Source organism: Carcharodon carcharias, chromosome 13 (genome assembly GCF_017639515.1).
Source record: "Carcharodon carcharias isolate sCarCar2 chromosome 13, sCarCar2.pri, whole genome shotgun sequence".
Classification (NCBI taxonomy): Eukaryota; Metazoa; Chordata; class Chondrichthyes; order Lamniformes; family Lamnidae; genus Carcharodon; species Carcharodon carcharias.
The window spans coordinates 45,598,846-45,621,654 of NC_054479.1; the positions used below are offsets into that span (position 1 = coordinate 45,598,846).

The window sequence follows — 22,809 nt, forward strand, 5'->3', positions numbered from 1 at the left end:
ATTTGAACAAATGGTTGATACATATATGTTCTTTTCTCCAGAGGTAACCATTTTGATTTTGCACAAATACATTTGAGATGGAAAAATCATACTGTTGAAATTACTTTATTGATGTATTCACTGAGCAGTTTCTTAAAACAAATGTTAAATGAAAACATTTTCTTTTTATTACAGCAAGAATTAGTGCTATTTGGCTCCCTCAGCAGATATTGTACGGTGTTTCTTCAAGTGAACTAGGAGCTTTATGAAGACTGGAAGAACCCAAATGTGACCACAGGTTAATTATGTTGGAGGAAAGCTCTATATACATGGACATTCAGTAAAATCAAGCAGTAGCTTCTTCCTCCGAGAAACGGCTGAATCATGGAGAAGAATGAGTTCCAAGTCCAGCAGTTGCAACCAAACATCATATCTGTCCGACTATTTAAACGCAAGGTGGGTGGTCTTGGATTTTTAGTGAAGCAGAGGGTATGTAATCCCCCTGTGATCATCTCTGACATAATTCGTGGTGGCACAGCAGAGGAGAGCGGTTTGGTGCAGGTTGGAGATATCATTGTGGCTGCCAATGACAAGCCTCTGGTTGATGTACCTTATGAACACGCTCTGGAGATGCTGAAGAACATAGCCCCAGAGACATTTGTTGTGTTGATTTTGAGGGGTCCAGAAGGTTTCTCCACTCATCTGGAGACCACCTTCACTAGTGATGGGACACTCAAAACAGTGCGTGTTACCAAACCTTTGGTTCCTGTTACCAAACCAAGTGAGTCACCCATTCAAGGCATCCAAAGCAAAGACAACCTCAAAGCTGAAGATAAAAGGATGAGAGACACCTTTAACCCAGCATCAGAGACATGGAAAAATGAGACCCCACAGGAGTCCAATCCCCTAATTCATATCAAAGGAATGATGTCTTTAGCTAATGAAAATTCTTTAAAGGGATCAGATGCCTGTTTTACCAACACAAACAACTTGATGAAAGATGGAACAGCTGAGAACGATGAGCTTCTTAAAGAAATTGAACCTGTACTAAATCTGCTGAAGAACAGTAAAAAGCCAGAGAAGTGTGATGCAGAAGTCCAAGTGGACAGGTAGGCAAGCGTTACAATTTGGCCCAATTATTTTTCCAGTTTTTTGTTTATTCTGGGAATGGGTATAAAAGTGGGCAGGAGCGGCAAAAACCTTGTTCTATGATCCTTATGGGAGGAAGGGACAGGAATATGCTGGGTGTGATAGTCATGAACATCTTTATAAAAAACATATTTATGACTTTCCTACAATTAGTGCACTGAAAGAAATTTCTTCAAGTCAATCCCAACGCATCCATTAATTTTTTTGTTCTACAGAACACAGGGAAATGAGGAGGCCATTCAGCACCTCAAGCAAGTTGTTCAATGAAATCAAGGCTAATCTGTATTCTAATTCCATCCAGCCAATCTGCTTCCTTATCTCTTCATGCCCTAGGCTACAAAAAAATCCGTCAATCTCAGATTTAAAATGTTTAGTTGAGCTAACATCTATTGCTTTTTGTAGAAGAGGGTTCTATATTTCTTCCACACTTTCTCTGAAGAAGTGTTTCCTAACTTCTCACCTAAAGGGAGCTCTGATTTTAACTTTATGTGGAAATTGCAGAGCGACCTGGTCATAATCTTCAAAGCCCCCTTAGATACATGTGTGGTGCTAGAGGACTGGAGAGTTGCAAATGTTATAACCTTTTGCAAAAAAGGGAATTGGATAATTACCTGAAGAGAAAAATTTGCAGAGTTACAGGGAATAGACAGGGTGAGGGGGTCTTGCTAAACTGCCCTTGCTGAAGGCAGGCACAGACACGATGGGCCAATCTACACCGTCTTCCATTCTATGATTTTACAATTCCGTGTTACCATGACTCCCCCACCTTGGGCTAAAAGGTATCCTCCTCCCAGTGAACTCTTTTCAAAATCCGATAAACTTCAATCAAATCATTCCTTAACCTTTCATATTTCAGGGAATACAAACCTAGCTTTTGTGATCCCTCCTCATAATCTAACCCTTGGAGCCCTGGTAACATTCTGGTGAAACTGCACTGCTCACTTTCTAAGGATAATAAATCCTTTCTAAGTTGTGGAGCCTGAACTGTACACATTACTCCAGATGTGATCTAACCAGGACTTTCTATAGCTGTAGCAAATCATTCACCCCATTATATTCTAGCCCTCTAATTATAAAGGATCATTTAGCCGTTTTAGGTGTTTTTTGCACATGACTGCTACATTTTAATGACCTGCGTAGATTACCATATAAATTTCTTTGGATCTCCACTGTTCCTAACATTTCATCATTTAAAAAAATGCTTGGATCTATCCCCTTTTTTGGTCCAAAAGCGGATGAATCTGAAACTTTCCTGCGTTGAAATCCACCTACCACAGTTTTGTCAAGCTTTGTAATGTCAAGCTCTTGAGTACACTATTTACCCAAAGATTAATCTACTAATCTTTGTGTCATTGGCAAACTTGGATATTTGGTTCTCCATTGTGTTGCTTGGGCCATTAATAAATATAATGAATAGTGAAGTCTCTAGCACAGATACTTGTGGAATCCCCCTAGCCACTTTCTTTCAATGGAGTAAAAACCCATTATCCTTATTCTTTACTTTCTGCCCTCTACAGCCTAACCAATCTCATAAGTAGGTCCTCCAATTCCATGAGCTTTCATTTTAGCTAACAGTCTCTTATGTGGAACATGATTTGGAAAATGCACTGTCCTATTTTAGTGCTTCATATGTTTGTACCAAATTCCTTTCCCACTATTTAACAGGGGAGTTAACAATCCCATTAAAATTGAGGACAGAGCAGCTTCATATGAAGGTATGAGGCTTTGTGCAATAATATGACTCAAATTAGTTTCCAGGCTGTTTATTAAACACTAGACAAAGTTTGTCAACCAAAGAAAGCTGACCAATGCATCATATGCAGAAAAAGAATTATGGCATCTATTAATACATGACATCGATATGATCAGTTATAAATGGTAATAGAACGTGAGACAACAAAATTATAGATAATATAATAACACAGCTTTTTGCTTCATTGCTGGATGTGGTGTATGTTAGTTACTGTGCAGAGAGAACACAATTAAGAAGTACCTGATTTAATTTTAGAAAAAAACAAAAACAAAATTGCATTAAGTATCCATTGTGCTTACACATTTTCCAACCATAATATACAGTAATAGGTGCCTTTTTAACAAATGACTAACTGAGAAATGCTAACATAATATGTATTAATTATTTAATTGCTTTCAGATGCACCTCTGCACATTGTCCAGCTTATCCAAAGTCTGTTGCTTTAAATAATAGTATCCTGATTCATTGAATTGGACATTGGCCTTTAACCTCTACAACATGGGTGCAAGCGCAGAGTGGACTGATAATAAAAATCATATATTAGCATACACTTCCTATTGTGCCATTTGACTTCCAGTTGTCACACTTCTGTCAAATTTTTGTGTCAATCTTTTCGTTCATAAATCCCAAGGTGCACATTTGTAATGAAAACTGAATGTCTAATCTTATCACTCTGAGCAATCTGGCCACCAGATTGAACAATCTGGCTAATGGGTTCTGACAAATCTCTCAACATTCGTTTTGAAACCCCAAAAAATCAACTACCATCTTTTCTTCAGTACTTGAAATATCTAATGTCCAAAATAAGGATAAAAAAAATACTCAAATGTGCATACCCACAAATAATAGATAACATTTATTTTCAATTGTTGAATTGTCTTTTGTATTTTTTAAATGCCTCCATTAACATTTTTACTTGAAAACCTCAGGAACTCTCAAAAGTTTGGACTTAGACTTTATTATGGCCAGAGCTGTGACAGTTGAATTCTGACTATGTCGGAACATGTGCAAAGTACCCAATTTTCCAGGATCCATCAGTACTGTTCAGCTCATTATAATTAGAAGGATTTTTCTCTTGAGTTTTTTGTAATATCTGCCAAAAATCTCAATAAAATCATAAGGTTTATTTTAAAATCAGGGAAGCTGTTTCTCTGTGAATGTATACGTGAGCGAGAAAGCATGAGAATATTCTGAGTGCACACTTGTAGTTGTTGTTTTGTGCTTTACAAAAATTTAGAAAGTAAAGTGAGAAAGAGAGAGAGGAGAGAGAAAGAGATTGCAGTCAAAAATAAAAGACTAAATCTGTAGCGCAGTTTGAAGAGATACATGTTTTCAGGTTTTACCTGCCAAATGGATTTTCTTTTGTTTTTAGACATTTGCATCTGACTCAACCAGGTCACTCTCAAAATTAAAACTTTAGCTCAGCTTTCCAAAATAAAAGCCCCATGCCTCGTCACCCTATTCCCCACCACCACCCCATTTGCAATTGCATCATCTAACACACGATTGGATGAATCTGATGTCATGCCTCTTCCACCCATTGAGACTATGTTCCAAGTGTTTATGACTTGTCTGAAGTTTATCATGTTAACAATAATCCTTTCAGCAATTTTAACCTGTTGCTCCCCCCCACCGCCCAGTCCTTGTATCCTGAAATATGTTTTAGAATCATAGATTCTTACAGCGCAGAAGAAGGCTGTTCAGACCATTTGTATTATTGAAAATGTTTTGAAAGGGCTGACCAAATTAATCTCATACCCAGCCCTCTTCACCTAGCAAATTAGTTTCCTTCAAGCCTATTTCCGATTGCCTGTTGAGAGTCCCTATGGAATCTGATTCCACTGCCCTTTCAGGCAGGACATTCTAGATCTTAACAACCCTCTGTGTGAAAAACATTTCTCCTCTAGTTAATTTGTCAATTATTTTAAATCTGTGACCTTTGGTTACCAACTCACTTGCCAGAAAAAAAAGTTCCTTCCTAATTGCTTTATCAAAACCCCTTATAATTTTGAAAACCACAATTACATTTCCCCTCAACCTTTTCTGCTCCATGTGAAGCAATCCCAGCTTCTCCAGCCTCACCACATAACTGAAATCACTGGGGAAACTGGGGAAACCTCCTCTTGATTCTCTCAGGGCTTTAATAACCTATGGAAAATATGGTGTCCAGCATTGTACACAATACTCCAGCTGAGACCTTTTATTGAATCCCTATCCATAGAAAGTACTTGATAATCTCTTGTCTATTACCTAAAAGAGGGAAAAAGGTTAAGATACATCTGATTGAATCTTGGGACAAAAGAGATCCCAAAGAATTTACTTTTGCATTCATCATCTTAACTGTGCTCGTGTGTTTTCTGAATTTGTGTCTTTTTAAGCAGCTGATTAGCTGAGTCCTGTTAACATAATACCCTTGCTAATAATTCAATTGCTTTCAAGTGCATTTCTGCACATCTTCCAGCTTTGTTCAATGTTCTGTTGCTTTAAACGATTGCATCCTGATTTATTTGAATTGGACTATTGGCTTTTTACCTCTGCAACATCAGTGCTAGTTGCAGAGTGGCCTCATAATAGAAATCTTATATCAGCACAGTTATGCCATTTGACTTCCTGTTGTCACTTTTTTGTGTCAAGCTTTTCGTTCATGAATCCCGAGGTGCACATTACAATGAAAAATGAATGTCTGATCTTATCATTACACAATCTGGCCACCAAGTTGAACAATCTGACCTATGGGTTCTGACCTCTCACAGTGCCTTTTGAAACCCCCAAAATAAACTACCATCGTTTCTTCATTAACTGAAGTATCTAATGCCTAAAATAAGGGTTCAAAAAATAAAAATGCCTACAAAATTTCATAAATAATATGATTACATTTATCTTGAATTATTGAATTGTCTTTTAATGCCTCCATTAAAGATTTTACTTTAAAACCACAGAATCTCTCACAAGACTGGACTTTGACTTGATAATAATGGCCAAAGCTGCGACACAGTCGGCTGAATTCTGACTATAATGTCTGAACATGTGCAGTGCATTTAATTTTCCAGGATCTAGTGGTGTTCAGACAATTATCATGAGAGATAATTTTCTCTTGAGGTTTTTGTAGGCTCTGCCAAAAAAAAACTTGAAGACAAATTAAAAATGTTTATCTTAAAATCAGTGAAGCCGTTTCTGTGTAGATGTGTATATGAGAGAGGAAACATGAGAATATCCTCATTGCACACTTGTTCTAGTATTTGTTTTGTGTTTTATGAACTTTAGAAAGCAAAGGAGAGAGACAGAGAGACAGAGAGGAAGACTGGAGTCAGAAATAAAAGACCACCTGACTAGTGCATTTTGAGGAGATCACAAGTCTTAGTTTGACTCCTTGATTTGCGTGTGCTGGTGCCGGGATTTGACATTCAATGTCAGTGATCATGGTAATACAAAGCCCCAGTTTTACTGAGGTAGTAGAGTGTTAGATTGTCCAGGAAATTTGGTATTTGACAACTGTGGGCAGTTTAACAGTTTGAAGTCACTACTGGCTAATATAGTACAGATGTAGGAAGCTATTTACACTGCGAGGGCTGAATTTTTCAGAAGAAGAATATTGGGAGGCTGCCAGCATTTACCTTATCCACACTGTTTATTATTTTGTACACTGTTATAAGATCCCATGTGTTTTGCTTTCTTTGCCGTTTTCTCACAGCCTTCCCTCATGACATAATCCTTTGATACAACACCAATTCTTGTCAATTCTTGATAATCTCTGTCTGTCATTAACCAACTCTTCATTGCATATTCTTCATTTTCCTCATTCTCAGATGAACATTTCCATCACATAGTAATAATTTTCAACAATATCTCTGGCACAGTCCTAGGTAGCTGATTATAAGATAAAATAAAACCGATTGAAACATTGGATGTGAGGCCTGTTTAGAAAAATAGTAAATAAAATGGACTGTTTAATTGTTAGGGGTGTTAGCATATGACCTACCCAAGTGTGACCCTTCTTAACCGTAAAATTAGCTCTTTTTGTCACGGTCATTCTGGTCCATTACTTATTTTCAGCTCTATGACCAATGGCTCTAATAACAGCAGGCCAACTCCCAGTGCACAGTTATACATCCTACAGTCAGCTTTTCTCAGCTTAGTCCAACATCATCAGGCAGGAGCTCAAAGGGTGAGGTATAGGTTGTTGTGAGGAAGAACTGATTTTACGTCTAATTAAGATCCATACTCATTGATAAACGTGTTTAATTCTTTTCTATTACAATGAAGTGATGTGTTTTTTTAATAATTATTCCTTCAGGCCGGTGGAGTGGCAGATATTGGCCCCAGATTTGCCATATTTAAAATGTCACTTTTGATTTATTTGGCAATCACATGCATTATTGTATAGTATTGATGTATCACAAAAAAATTCTGGTGATTGCATCAAGATATAAAATTCTGACAGAAATCACTGGTTAGAGACTATTGTATAAATTGAAGTGATGTGGTAAATATAACTGTGCTCTTGGTGCTCATCTCACTTCATCTGATTCATTTTATGACCAAGCACTTATTTGGCTTCTTTATGCTACATTGTGCCATTTCTCTCTCTCTCTCTCTCTCTCTCCATGTCTTCCTCTGTCTCCTTCTCTCTCTCCCTCAGTCTCTGTTTTTCTGTCTCTCACTAGATTGGGAAAAACCCATTGGGGCAATCAAGCCCACTCTTTCCACACATAGTACAACCATTTACCCACTTGAGAAAAATGCATGAAGCCCGAGAAGAAAGTGATTAAGTAAGGAATAGAATTTCCATAGGGATTTTCCTGATCTCTTTGGGATACGGTTAGTTGAAACCCCAGTGAGATGGCATGAATAGCATATATATATATATATATATTATATTTTATATATATATTTTATATATGCATACACATGCAAAAGAAATTGTATTGAAGTACAGTATTAAGTTTGAATTCTCCCATGAATCATTGGAGAAATGGAAAAGGTGTATAAGACTGTTTTATTATCAATGAAGTATTAAAAAATAATGTTCACCTACAGGGGTGAGGTAAGCCAGCAGTGTTTGCAACCTCAAGCCAAGAATGACCAAGTGTTTTATGATCTATGGAAAAATGAAAATATGCCAACAGTTCTTCCTAACCCTTATTCTGAACAGGTAAGAGAATTTACTGCTAGCACTGGCTGACATCACAAATACATTAAATGTCAAACAACAAAGATGTGTTTGGTAACAAAAATGGTATTAAGTAAGCACTTGGATCATTCCTGATTAATTAACAGTTAGTATTTTATTGATACATTTTAAAAATATGCAATGTTCAAACTTGGAAACATCAATTAGAAAGTATTTGATCCAGTTGATTGCAGCGTGGAAATAAGCCTCGAGGAAAAGTATTTCATTATTTTAACACTCACATTCTTTTACTGGGTAAGTGCAGTGAGTTACACAGCCTGAATCTTAACTGAAGGACACTCTAATTCTTTTTCAACGCTAAATCAGAAAATGCTGGTAAAAGCTCAGCAGGTCTAACAGCCTCTGTGTTAATGTTTCGAGTCTGCATGACTCTTCTTCAGTCATACGGACTTGAAAGGTTAACTCTGCCTTTCCCTCCACAGATGCTGTTAGACCTGCTGAGACTTTTTTCAGCATTTTCTGTTTTTATTTCAGGTTTCCAGCATCCGTAGTTTTTTGCTTTTATTATAATTCTTTTTGGCATCCATGGGCTAGAGAGAGGGAAAATAATCAGCCAGAGCTGTTGGTTCTGATCACCAACCAATGATTGAGTGCACACGTGTACATCACATGAGGTTATGATTGGATTCAGCTGCTACATCATGGTGGAGTAGTTTATTGTCACTCTGGCTGGGATTTGCAGGCGAGACCTGTCGTGGGCAGGAACAAAAAATTTGGAGAGCCAGCCATAGGCCCATTGACTTTCGGTGACACCAGAAAACACCGGCCACTGGTGGGTCCGGAAAATACGGTCCCTGTGTCCCAACTCTCACACTTTAATTGAGCATGTGGGTGAGACAGCAGGGCATGATCAGCATTCATTCAGCCAGTGACGTCTTTAAGAAATGGGAGAAAAGATAGAAATTTGGGGAAAAAAACAAATTTTTTAAATCATTGTTAATCCAATGGCAAATAGAAACTTTAAAAAAACTAAGTTGAAGCCTTTTATTCTGGGTAAGGACATAGGTTGGAAATTTGCCAGCTGTCTGTAGCCTCCCACCAGCATTGAAAGTGGGAGGTGACTCAGCTTCAGTGGGCAACAGGACACAGGAAGGCAGCCCACCCACAAGAGGAATCGGCAGAGCGCTGGTGGCTCAGCAGCCTCTTAGCTAATGGTGGCTATTGCTGCGCTGCAGCTGTGAGGAAAATGTGACTTAATGGCTGAGGCAGCCTTGAAGAGGAATAAGCGGGGTTGGGGTTGCTGGGGGCCAGGAATGGTTATCACAGAGTACAGGTGGTGCCATTGCCGTGGGGGCAGCCATACCCACCAAAGGCCCTGCCGTGGGCCATGGAGTGTCCAAAATGAAAGCCAACTCCACACCAGCTGCCATGTGGCAGTGGGACCCCTGATGTGGACAAAATGCAGTTGGAGACAGGAAAAGACCCTTAATTGGCAAATTAAGTGGCTCAGTTGGGCTCCGTGCAGGTTGCCATTCTGCCAGGTTTCCTGCCACCGGCAAAATGACATGGTGGCAGGAAGAAACTGGGCATGAGTTTGATGCCTTCATGCACCATTCTGCCAGCCTTCCCAGCCTGTTCGCCAAGGGGCCGTTAAATTGCAGCCATAATGAGAAATTAGAGCATTGCTTTACTTGACTGCTCATTGGTTTGCTATCCTGCTATTAGTGAGGTTCCTTTTAAAATCTCAACTGATCTGATCTGCAAGAGATTGGTGCTACTGAACTACACAGCTGGTAACGTCCGGTGGTGCAGTCATTGGCCGGGATTTTCTGGTCCTGCCCACATGGAAATCATCTGGGAAAAGGGCCGAAAAACTTGACAGTTGACACTGGGCAGGAATTTTGCTGCGGGACGGGAAATCCTGATCATTGTCTGCCCTTTCTCCACCAGACTTTTATCTCTACAAACATTCCTGAGAGTCAGTTGAACTTGTAGCATTAAATGAAAAACATGCCAAGATACTTCACAGGATCATTATCAGACAAATGTGACACCGAGCCGCATGAAAGGATATTCGGACAAGTGACCAGCATGTTTAAAGCGATAGGTTTAATTAGAATACGTAGACAGGTAGAGATTTCAGGATGAAATTCCAGAGCTAGAGGTTAGGCCGCTGAAGGCACAGCTGCCTAATGATGGACCAGTAAAAATCGGGGATGTGCAAGAAGCTTTAAGCTCTTGAGTGCCTTGATCTGCTAAACAAAATATGGAAAGAATATTTTGGAAATCCCAGACAGTAACAACTGGCTGTAATTGTGTTTTTCCAGCAGTTTCTTAGATACATACCTAAGGAAAGTACCCTTGTGCTGAATGTAATCAATCTCTTCAAATTAGCATTTCTTTTGTTTTTATTTAACTTCATTTTATCCTTACAACACGAACATACGCAATAGGAGCAGATGTAGGCCATTCGGCTCCTTGAGCCTGTTCTGCTGCTATTCACCAAGATTATGGCTAATCTGTTTGTGTCTCAATTGCTCATTCCAACCTACCCCTGACAACCTTTGATTCCCTTGCCTAGCAAAAATCTATCTACTTCCACCCTAAAACTATTCAATGATGTCACCTCCACTGCCTTCTGAGGTGGAGAGTTCCAAAGTCGCACGATCCTCTGAGAGAAAAAAATTCTCCTCATCTCTGTCCTAGTTTGGCGACCCTAAATTTTAAAACTGTGCCCCCTAGTTCTGGACTCAGCCACATGAGGAAACATCCTATCCACGTCCACCTTGTCATTACCATTCAGGATCTTATATACTTCAATCAAGTAATATTACAAATTCTTAGCAAAAATTATTCAAATTCAAAGCTTTAAATCAGCTTCAATGTAAAGTGTTGCTCATTGTCCCTGCTTAAAGAGAACTAAATCCAGAAACTTAAGGCTTTCATTTTCAGCTGGTTATCCCAGTTCTGATTACCTGTATAACATAATAAAGTCAATACAATTACAGTTTAGATTAGTTATATTTAAATTATCTGTCAGCCTGATTATCTGCTGGAATGTTTTCCGGACAGGGGATATTAAAAATAAATAACGCTTCTTTTCCTGTTTGCAGGTTATTTGTTTATCTTCATCTCCATACCTCTCATTTTCATTATCTACCAACAGCCTCCATAATGGTGGATGATGGGGTCACTGTAAATACTAACTTGAGAAGGAACTCTCCTATTCTGTGACTACCCTGAATAGTCTTACTAAATCATAGATCATTTTCCCGATTTGCCAAATCATTTTGTAATGTTATATCATGTATGCTAGACACATTAGCTCCCTGGGTTTTAACCACTTACAGACACCAGAATTAAAACCTTTATTTCACCTGCCTCATTCCAGATTTGAACTGTATTCCTACAGTGGAAAAAACTGACTCATTTTACCCAGACCGCCAAATTTTAAGAAGTTAATCCATGTGTCTGTGTTGGTACCATACAGGGAAAACTCTGATTCCCTTTTAACGTAATGTTATTTGGTAACTTTGCTGTGCATTTACACATACTTATTTCAACAAGCTGTTGTAAACTAAAGTGAATGGTTAATTTATTTCAGATAATCCCATCCGGGGGAGTGTCACCTATGAAAAGTTTGTCAAATGACAGTCCATCCAAATGTCCCCGTTTTATTAAGATAAAGAATTGGGAAACAGGCGCTGTTTTAAACGACACATTGCATCTGAACTCTGGAACAGTAAAGGTCAGCTTTTCAGATCTTCAAATTGTGGCCTTTGCTGGCAACTTTTGAGCATTTTAATGCAAATAAGTGTGTTATGGTTTTAGAAAATGTTCAACATGTTTTGTGCTTGCAGGTAGCTGGCTGTACAGAACAGATTTGCTTGGGATCAATTATGATGCCAAATCAGCAAGTAAGAAAACCCAATGAAGCCCGAAAAAATGAGAAGCTACTTCCACTGGCAGCAGACTTTATTAACCAATATTATACGTCCATCAGAAGGCAATTATTTAATTTACACCTGTTTAAAATGATCTTACCTGATTCAAATTTCAATAATTTGATTAAGTAAAATTCTCTTGAGGAGTCACATGCTTGTATACTTTGGGTAACTCACCGGTCGAGTGTCCACAGTAAACTGGGCCAATCTGTCAATGGGTAAAACAGTTGAAGGTGCTCAAGAAAGAATGTAACCTGATACAGAACCAGTTTTTACCCCTAAAGGGAAATAACTTTATTTGCCAAAAATATGGGTGACCAAAGAGGTAAGGGTCAAAATAAAACTAAAAGAAAAAGCATTCAAAAATGCAAAAACTAGCATAGACCATGGCAAATGGAACTATTGTCTCCCAAGTAAACATTCAGTTATATTGGGTGCTATTTATTACAAGTATAAAGTTTTTTGTTTTTCACTATAGGCATGGGTCTAAGACCCACCTTCAGAGGATTGACGAGGTGACAAACGAAATTGAGACAACTGGCAATTACCAGCTTAAAGATACCGAGCTAATATATGGGGCCAAGCATGCCTGGCGAAATGCTACCCGCTGCATTGGGAGGATCCAGTGGTCTAAGTTGCAGGTATTTGCTAAGGATTGTATGAGAATAGTGCTATCACAAATGGAGGTGTAAAGAGCAGAGAAAGGCGAATGCAATACAAAAAGAATGCCAAATTTATTTTTCAATCTTTAGATGTAATTTTATTCTTTCATGGGATATGGGCATGGACATCACTGGCAAGGCCAGCATTTGTTGCCCATCCCCAATTGCCCTTGGACTTAATTGCCAGGCCATTTCAGAGGGCAGTTAGAATCAGCCAGGTTTGGAGTCACATGTAGGTGAGAACTTGCTGAGGCTAGCAGGTTTTCTTGAATGAAGCAGAAGGGCTTTTATGGCAACTGATGACAGTTTTGTGGCACTATTGCTGAGACTAGCATTCAATTCCAGATTTTATTGATTGAATTTAAACTCCAGCAGCTGCCATATTATGGTTTGAACACATGTCCCCAGAGAATTAGCCTGGGTCTCTGAATCGCTAGTTCAGTGACTTTGCCACAATGCTACCAACTCCCCCTAGTGTATAATTGATGATAGTGGATTCTACATTTCAATTGATTTTTATTTCCATCAAGGAGGCTGCCAACTTGTGATAACTTGTTTTACACTAACGCCTGAAGTCAAGATCTATCCTGACGAGTTTCCACCAATTGATAAATAAGCCTCAATTACCAAGATGACAACTAAAATAATATGATCCTGCAGAGATACAGAGGACATGTGTGAATAATTTTAACTTAAAAAAACACTATGTTACAAACGTACAGTAGAATTGCCAGCATCTGAAAGAGAAAGATTTTTATGTGGAATTCTTTAATGGTTCTAGTTGGGAGCCTCATTCAAGGTATTAGCTTATCTTTCTCTAACAAGTGCTTATTACCCTGTGGATGTTATTTCAGAAATATAACCAATAGGTGGGAATGGGTAACTCTAGACTGGATAATCTTTTCCTTTCGAACACTGCAAAATTTAACCGGTATTACTGTAAGATTCTGAAATTGCACCTAAAGCCATTAGTGGGATTTCTCTATCATTCAGAAGCACCCTACAGCTCTGTGTTTTTATAGTACTATGTGCTATGTACTGGATATCATGTTGGTCCAGGAACATGGAATAATATAGAAGAAAGAAGACAAATTTGAAACAATGGAGCATAGTACTTGAAAATAAAATAATAGCACCTGATAGATTGCCTTTTTATGAGTCCGCTAATTTTGCTGTAATGTTTGCAGGTTTTTGATGCCCGTGACTGTACCAGTCCTCATGGAATGTTCAACTATATTTGTAATCACATCAAATATGCAACCAACAAGGGGAATCTCAGGTCAGTTCACTTTATTGCTCAACTTTATCTGGGGATCCATGCATAGCTAGAAAATTAGTCAGTCATAACTATTGGAATAGAAATTATATTGTACAATATCGCCCTGCAAAATTACAAGCTTGTATGATATTGCTTTGTCAGCAGTTTAACAGACACCTTCACCATTTCTAAATAAATAGCATTATTACTGGCTGAGTATTTTTTAATCCTGCAATTTATTGTTCTGATCTTCCGAAGATATCAAGTCATCCTGCAGTGGAATATTTCATTCTTCAGAACAGGCATTCTTCATTTTTTAAGATGGTATTTCATTCTTCAATATAAAATTACATTTGTGAGCCGAGATCATTGACCAGGGAACTGAACTACGCACACCATGCAATGTAATTAAGCAACGTTTGGAGAATTAGGAATTCTTCTCAGCATTATTATGTATACAGGTTGCACAATTCCAATTAGATTTCCCCATTACTTTAGCTACGTGAGTAGCAAATCAGAGCACTGATCGCCATTCCTATTGCATTTGGTCCAAGAACAGTTACAGAGCATCAAGAACTGCGCACAGTCCTTGCAATCTCCTGGGGCAGAATATTGCGCTCGGCATGTGGGAGTGCACCTGACACGCCTGGATGTAAAATGATGTGCAATGACGTTGGGCGTGCATCCTGACATCATCGCACAGTCTCGTGATGTTCCTTTTGGTGAGGGCATGGCAGAATCAACTGTGCACCCGCCGATAATTAAAAGGCCTATTAAGGCCATTAACAATCTAATTAGATTCAAATTTATGCTGCCCATCCAACCTTACAGTTGGTGGGCAGGCAAAAAGGCCAAGTGGCCTTTACATTTTTTAGGAAATCTCATCAACAAGTGGGATGAGGTTTCCTAAAGCAAATAAACATTAAATAAAAACTTTATTTTTGAATTAAAAACAAGTCCCAGCTCATGTGACTCTGTGACATGAGGGGACATGTTTTATTAAATTTTTATTCTCTTCATTTTTTTTACACGGCGCTTCAATCTCCCTGAGGCACGGAAGAGCTCTTTCTCGCGCATGCGTGAACTGCGCACTAGGCCTGGTTCTCTGTCCTCCCCCCGACCTCACGGGCAATGCTCAGCGCTGCCGCTCGCAATCCAAGCAGGGTGCACCTCAATTGGCCCACCTGCGTGAAATCACGGTGCGGAACCAATTGTAGGCGATGGTTGACCCCACCCGTCCCTGCCGAGCACCCTCACCAAGGGAAAAACCCTGCCCCTTTTCTCCCCAACTTCCTAAGATGGTATTCATTTTACCTATCGGGGAAGGATGAAAGGCTGAGTGAATCCTATTGGTGCCCTGTGTCTTCTGGTTCAGCATTCAGCCAACGGAGCAGGTGGTTTTATAGAGGTTTATCTTTTTCTACAATCTAGACAATTTTCATTTTTAGAATATATCTCTGCATTTTGTTAATTTCCTACTCAAATCCAAATTGATAGAAAACTCTAAACTTGGATTTAGAAACAACATTTTAACATTGCTCTGGCTCATGTTAGTAAATGTGAGAACGCATCCATCTTTCATTAAATACATTGAACAAGAATGTAATCTTTAAAACTTTTTGTGTGGTTAGTTAAATGATAATACTTCCCTCCCTGGTTCTCATGTTAGTTCTTATTGTTAATGGTTCTCTCTCCTCAGTTTCTGTCTCTCTCTCTCTCTTTCAAATCTAATTGTCATTACTCCTGTCCCTAAAAAGCCAACCCTTCACCCCTCCATCGTGGCAAACTACCACTCCGTCTCCAACCTCCATTTCCTCTCCAAAGTCCTTGAACATGTTGTCACCTCCTAGATGTGTGCCCCACTTTATTGGAATCCCTCCAATGAGGCTTCCACGCCTGCCCACATTGGATACACAAAATTAAATCTACTCTCTACCCATGCCAGAGCTGTAATCTAAAACCAAATCGCCATTGTTTTCTTTAACTTCAGGTAACTCTTATGACTGTATGAACAATATACTTTCTACCAAGTTAGTGTAGTTTCATTGTGCAGTTGTTAAGATGCCACTGACAGTGGTAAACTATCCCTCCTCATCCATCCCAACCTGTCTGCAGCCTTTGTCACGGTTGATCACACTGTCCTCCTCCAATGTCTCTCCATCGTCATCTAGTTGGGTACGACTGCATTCACATGGTCTCATTCTCCTCTATATAACCACTTACGATCGGTCCATGGCTGAGGTCCCCCAATTTGTTAACTTCCCAAAGGGACCCCCAATTTGTTATGCCCGCAGGTGAGGAGGAATGAGCTGGCTCCCCTTTTTTATTCAACCCTCTTGGTTTGTCGCAACAAGGTCTCTTCCCTCGTGGATAGCTTTTCCCCAGTCCAAATATATTTATGTTTTAAAAGGAGCCAATTTAAACAGGCTTTCTTGAGTCAAAGAATAAATTTATTAGCTACTAAAAACCTGAGAAAAAATAATAAAAATGCAACACACATACACACAGATCAGAAATGAGAAGTTGAATCCAAAAATAAAAGTTAAAAAAGATGTGCGAATCCATCTTTGGCTTGTCCATGAGGCATAGATGGTGAAACGTTGCAGCTGTTAACTTGGATGATTCCAATAGAGCTGACTTTGGCCATTTAGCAGTTGGTTTAGGGACAGTTGGTTCTGCAAGTTCGCTGAAGAAACTGTCCTATTTCGATTGTTGGCTTTGCTGACTTGCCCCTAGCAACAGAGAGAGAGAGGAGAGAGCCTTTGCCTACAAGCTGCAGAGGGGAGCTAGTTGATCTTCTTCTGCTGTGACTCTCACTAGCACACACTAGCACACCAGAATGAGGTCTGCAGCTAACTTTTTAACTCCTTTCCTTGTGTGCTCCTAGAAGGGAAAAAAAACAAACATATCTTTTGCCCAGTGTCTGGTTTCTTTTAACTCAGCTCGTTTTGATGTTCTGGGGTATAGTACAACAGGAGATGGTTTGAATATTTTACTGAGATGTGGCAATCAGTCTCCATTGTTTCTGCAACCACAGGAGATTACGATTCACTCTTTTGTATTTCATCTCTTTCTTTCAAGTGTTTCTTTCTGAAGTGACTGTGACACCTTTTTAGGTGTGACGTCCAGGACTAGCTGGTCAAGTATAATCCACATAGGAATTTTACAGGAAGCGGATTACAAAGGTAAAAAAAAATAAAAACAACAAACACAGTCACACATGCATTCTTTCTCCTAGCCTTGATCAATATTATCTCTTCAGTTTTAACTGGGTCACTTTAAGTTCTGGACAGGGTTTTGGTTACATTCATTTTCCTTATAGTGATCTCTGGTCAGTAATCCTGTGTCCGTCCCTTGCTTTGATGCTGAGTTAAATATCTTCAATGGGGTTTGGAGGTAATTCCTGGACTGTTAGCTCCCAAGTTGCTAACAATAGCCAAGCTGCTCCGGGAGCTTTTTAAGTGTCTTTGGGCCACTTCATAGGCACTCATAAGTTGCTCCTGGATCGCTATTGCGTAGTCTAACATGGAGACTTGCTCCTTCTGTTCTAAAAGCCTCTACTAGATTAGTTTCAGCGGAACTCACACTTAGTGCCCGTAAACTAATTCAAACAGAGTAAAACCTGGCGGACTCATTGGGTGAGTCTCTGGTACTAGCCTCATACTGTCTTTCACAAAGGCTGTTACTATGCAAATTTGGTTGGTTGCTGTGCTGAGCTGTTCTTGTCAGATTTAACTCTTTGCCTACCTCTGTAACCCATGAATTTACTGGGTCAAACCCAGGCACTGTTACAGGTTTAATTGTCACGAGGCTAGTGGGTCGTGCTGTGACTTCCACCTCCTGTAGGGATTCTGGTTCTGGTACTTCATTTTTAGTGAGTTTTTCATCAACACCATTCTGGCTAAGGTCTAAAGCTTGTTTGGTTTCATCTGGTTCACCAAGGCTAACCCCTGTGTGGGTTTCCCTGATATTCTGCTTGTGATTTCCACAAAATTTGCCCACTTAAGTGTAAACCCTCCTCTCTTCCTTTTTTTGCCTTAGGAGGGAGTATTCCTCTAATTGTTTCACGTACTTGGATGCCCTCAGGGCTGAGGTTTAGCACCTGTTGTACTGTTCTGCAGCTCATCAGCTAGATGAGGCATGCCCCTCACCATCTGCATGTCTACTTGGGACCCTCTCTGTTCTCCTTATAAAAATGGAAAAGTGGTGTAGGTTAGCCAGACCTCCTGCTCATCCCGCAGGGGTGCAGATTTCTTTCTTTTTAAATTTGCTGGCTGGGCCTGGGGGCTTTCTGTGCTCCTATTTATCTCCAGGGAAAAGGATTTTGCTAGCCCCTCATTGGCTGCATCTCCTCCAACCTTTCCCACTCCCTTCCCAGCCTTTTCTCTTCCCCTGGCTCCTTGGCTGAATACAGCCCACCTATTTTGGATGCCTGGCAGTTAACTGCAGCACTTGCTCCACCTTTTGGGTGGCGGCATGTGTGGGCTTGCTCACGGGGTAATGATTTCCCCAATGTAGTCATTGTAGGGGTGGGTCAGTCCCTATTCGGTCCCATGTCCTCTAGGGTACCCTGGCTCACATGGTTAGCTTTTACTGCTCTGCCATGAGGCTCATTGACTCTGTGAGGCAGCTCCCTCACTTTTAGTTTCTCTGTTTGGGGACTCCCCTTGTCCCCATCTATATCTGCCATGAAGCTATCGATCAAACAGAACATTGGTTCAATAGCATTTGCTGTTGTCTGGGGAATTTGCATTCCCCTAACCTGTTCTGCATCTCCTGGGACATTACGGCCTCCAAGTGAATGTTCTGCTCCTGCCGTACTCCCTTGTGGCATGCCCCTCACTATCTGCCTTTCTGTTTGGGAACTCCCCTTGTCCCTGTTCAAATCTGCCATGAAGCTGTTTGTCAAAAAGATCATTGGCCCTACCCTATCCTCCTTTTTAACCATTTACAGGTCCCTCATGGACCTTCTTTATTACTGCTGGTCTAACTTTGATCCTTTTAACTCGCTCAGGTTCTACCTTGTTTCTTTATACTTCTGCAGACCTGTTTCTGGTCCTTCTACCTTCTCGTGGCTCTGCAGCTGGGCGTGACACCTCTCTAACTGTCTTCTTCCTTGTCTTGCAAATCCCCTGGTTCCTGTTTAATTCTGCAAAAAAATGTACCGAGTAACGTAATTTCCAGATCATCCTCTTTGTCCAGTTTAAATTCCACCGGACGCTCGGTAACTACTGATTTAACCTTGCTCCTTTTAAATTCAAGAAGCTGTTTCTTAACTACTCCAATCCTCACTGAACACTCCCCAGGTCTCTGCCTCTCAGCAGAATTTGAGTGCCTGTTCCCTTTGATTGCAAGTAGCCCTTGCCGAGCTGCTCCAGCTCTCACAGGCTCTATTGCCCCCTTGAAGTCCTCTGAATCATTCCCTGTATTTCAACAGATCCCGGCTGGCTTCCTCTAGCCCTTTCAGCTATTTTTGAATGCATAGATTTTTCCTGACTGCTTGGGAGTATTATTTTACCGGATGCCTTGGAGGCCTCTATCTCTCTTTCCAGTTCCTGCAATCTTCTTTGGAAAACTTCATCCCTTTCCCTTTCTCTTTCCTGCCTCTCTTTCCATTCCCTTTGGAAAGCTTCCTCTTCTTCCCACCTCTCTCTTTCCATTTCCTTTTTCTCTCTTTCCCTTTTCCACTCTCTGTCCTGAAGTTCTCTCTCATCTCTTTCTCTTCTTCTCATCTCAAGTTCTAATGCTTGTAACACAAATTCTTTTTGTTCCTGATCTAGCTGCATTCTCAGCAATTCTACTTCTTTTCATAGTCTTGCCTTACATTTGTGACATAATGTTCCAGCCACCCACAGTAATATTATAAATCTCAGCTGAGGGAATCTCTAGTCCTGAGTTAGCTCTTTTAACTCTTCGAGGGACAGAATTTTTAAATCCTCAAAAGTTACTTTCCCTTCTCCTAGAAAAGCATTGGCATCAAATGTAGACATTTCTACACTTTAGTAGTACAGACTCAAGAAAACCTTTTTGCAGCTTTTTTAAAAATTGCTTTCAAAGTAACAACTTACTTTCCCATCTCTAATTCTTTTGTTTCATCTGTGGGTGTTATTCTGGCACCAAGCCCCCAATTTGTTATGACCGGTCCCCGGCTGAGGTCCCCCAATTTGTTAACTTCCAGAATGGGACCCCCAATTTGTTATGCCCCCAGGTGAGGAAAATGAGCTGGCCCTCCTTCTTTTAATTTAACCTTGCTGCAATCAACCGAGGGGGTTGAATAAAGAAGGGGCCCTTTCCCTCATGGATACCTTTTTCTAGTCCAAATATATTAATGTTTTAGAAGGAACCAATTTAGCCAGGCTTTCTTAAGTCAAAGAAAGAGTGAGTTTATTAGTTGCTAAAAACCCAAGAAAAAATAATAAAAACACAACACACATACACAAAGATCAGAAATGAGAAGGTGAGTCCAAAATAAAAGTTAAAAAAGATATATGAGTCAGTCTTTGTCTTGTCTATGAGGTGTAGATGGCTCAACGTTGCAGTAGTTAAGTTGGGTGATTCTGGCGGAGCTAACTTTGACAGTTTAGCAGTTGGTTTGGAGACACTTGGTTCCGCTTGTTAGCTGAAGAAGCTAACCCATTTCTTTTGTTGACTTGCCCCTAGCAACAGAGGGAGAGAGCCTTTGTTTACAAGCTGCAATGGGATGGGTCTATCTTCTTCTGCTATGACTCCCACTGGCACACACTAGCACGCCAGAATTAGAATGCACAGATTAGGTCTGCAGGTAGCTTTGTAACCTCTTTCCTTGTGTATTCCTGGAAGGGAAGAAACAAAAATGCCTTTCACCCAGAGCCTGTTTTCTTTTAACTCAGATATAACTTAACAAGAGATGGTTTTGGATGTTTTGCTGAGGTGTGGTAATCAGGCTCCATTGTCTCCACAACCACAGGAGATTAAAGTTCAATCTTTTGCAATTCATCTCTTCCTTTCAAGTATCTCTGTATGAAGTAAGCTTGACACCTTTTACGTGCGATATTCTAGGTTCTCTCTGGACTAGTCGATCAAGCATAATCCACATAAGAATTTCCCAGAAGGTGATTACTTTACATTCTCAGCCAGCTTTTGCTTGTATGTCTTTTTAAAAACCACATATCTTCCTTAGAAGTTCAATATGCCTGTAAGCAATTTGGGGCTGTAATCCAATGTCGTGACAAACCACAGTCAGAGAATCACCTGCAATGGTTCCTTTTCTCACTCCTGTACTGTTACCTCTGGCATCCCACGAGGATTTATATTTGGCCCCCTCCTATTTCTCATCTATATCCCAATAATATCATCAAAAAACATGCCAGTTTCCACTTCCACATATATCCAATTCAGCTTTCCTACCACCTCTCTTGACTCTTCCACTCCCTCTAAATTGGCAGATTTCTTGTCTGTCATTAAGTAAATGGATGAGCAGAAATGTCCTCCAGTTAAATATTGGGATGACCTAAACCAGTGTATTTGGTCCTCACCACAAAATCCATTCCCTAGCCATTGCCTCCATCCCGCGCTCTGGCAATTGCATGAGGCCACACCTTGGTGTCATATTTAACCCTGAAATGAGTTTCTGGCCATGTATCTGAGCTATCACTAAGATTGTCTTTTTCCATCTCAGTAACATTGCCCAACTTTGCCCCTGCCTCAGATCATCTGCAACTGAGACTCTTATTCATGCTAATTGTACCTTTGAGTTTTTTTATTCATTTATGGGATATGGGCATTGTAGGCTAGGCCAGTATTTATTGTCTATCTACAATTGCCCTTGGGAAGATGGTAGTGAGCTGCCTTTTTGAACTGCTGCACTCCATGTGGTGTAGGTACAGCCATAGTGCTGTTAGAGAGCTCGTTCCAGGAATTTGACCCAACAACAGTGAAGGAATGGCAATATATTTCCAAGTCAGGATGATGAGTGGCTTGGAGGGCAACTTCCAGATGGTGGTGTTCCTATGTATCTGCTGCCCTTGTCCTTCTAGATGGTAGTGGTTGTGTGTTTGGAAGGTGCTGTCTAAGGAGGCTTGGTGAGTTCCTGGAGTGCATCTTGTAAATGGTACACATTGCTGGCTCCGTGCATTGGTGGTGGAGGGACTGAACGTTTGTGGATATGGTGCCAATCAAGCAGGCTGCTGTGTCCTGTATGGTGTAGAGCATCTTGAGTTTGTTGGAACTGCATTCATCCAGGTAAGTGGAGAGTATTCCATCACACTCCTGACTTGTGCCTTGTAGATGGTGGACAGGCTCTGGGGAGTCAGGAGGTGGTTTACTTGCCGCAGGATTCCTAGCCTCTGACCTGCTCATGTAGCCACAGTATTTATATGGCTAGTCCAGTTCAGTTTCTGGTCAATAGTAACCCCCAGGATGTTGATAGTGAGGGATTCAGTGATGGTAATGCCATTGAATATCAAGGAGCAATGGTTAAATTCTCTATTGTTGGAGATGGTCATTGCCTGGCACTTGTGTGGTGTGAATGTTATTTGCCACTTATCAGCCTAAGTCTAGATATTGTCCAGGTCTTGCTGCATTTGCACATGGGCTACTTCAACATCTGAGGAGTTGTGAATGGTGCTGAGCATTGTGCAATCATCAGCCAATATCCCCACTTCTGACCTAATGGTGAAAGGATGGACATTGATGAAGCAATTGAAATGGTTGGGCCTCGGACATTAATTTGATGTAATGACTTGATGGAGTGGACTGGTTTCAAAAAGAAATGGGTAACCTTATTACAGAGAGCTTTTCAGGTGCTACATGCTTGATCAGGACTCTCATCAGAAAGCCCCACCACCCAGTCCCCCTGCCTGGATTGCCCACACTTAGGGCTCATTGTTTTGAACCTCCCAGAACACCACATGAACCCTCATAGATAGTAGGAGAGTCTATGCCCACAGTTACTA

General features: G+C 40.4%; 1 protein-coding gene across 1 annotated transcript in view; it reads left to right on the forward strand.

The window, feature by feature from the left end:
* nos1 (nitric oxide synthase 1 (neuronal)) overlaps positions 1-22,809 on the forward strand; it is a 111,507-nt gene that overhangs the window by 17,895 nt on the left and 70,803 nt on the right. Inside the window, exons 2-7 of the mRNA XM_041202639.1 lie at positions 175-1,088; positions 7,919-8,033; positions 11,617-11,760; positions 11,873-12,018; positions 12,435-12,597; positions 13,806-13,897. Coding sequence (XP_041058573.1) covers positions 364-1,088; positions 7,919-8,033; positions 11,617-11,760; positions 11,873-12,018; positions 12,435-12,597; positions 13,806-13,897 — 1,385 coding nt within the window. The 5' untranslated portion in view covers positions 175-363. The remainder of the gene's footprint in view (positions 1-174; positions 1,089-7,918; positions 8,034-11,616; positions 11,761-11,872; positions 12,019-12,434; positions 12,598-13,805; positions 13,898-22,809) is intronic.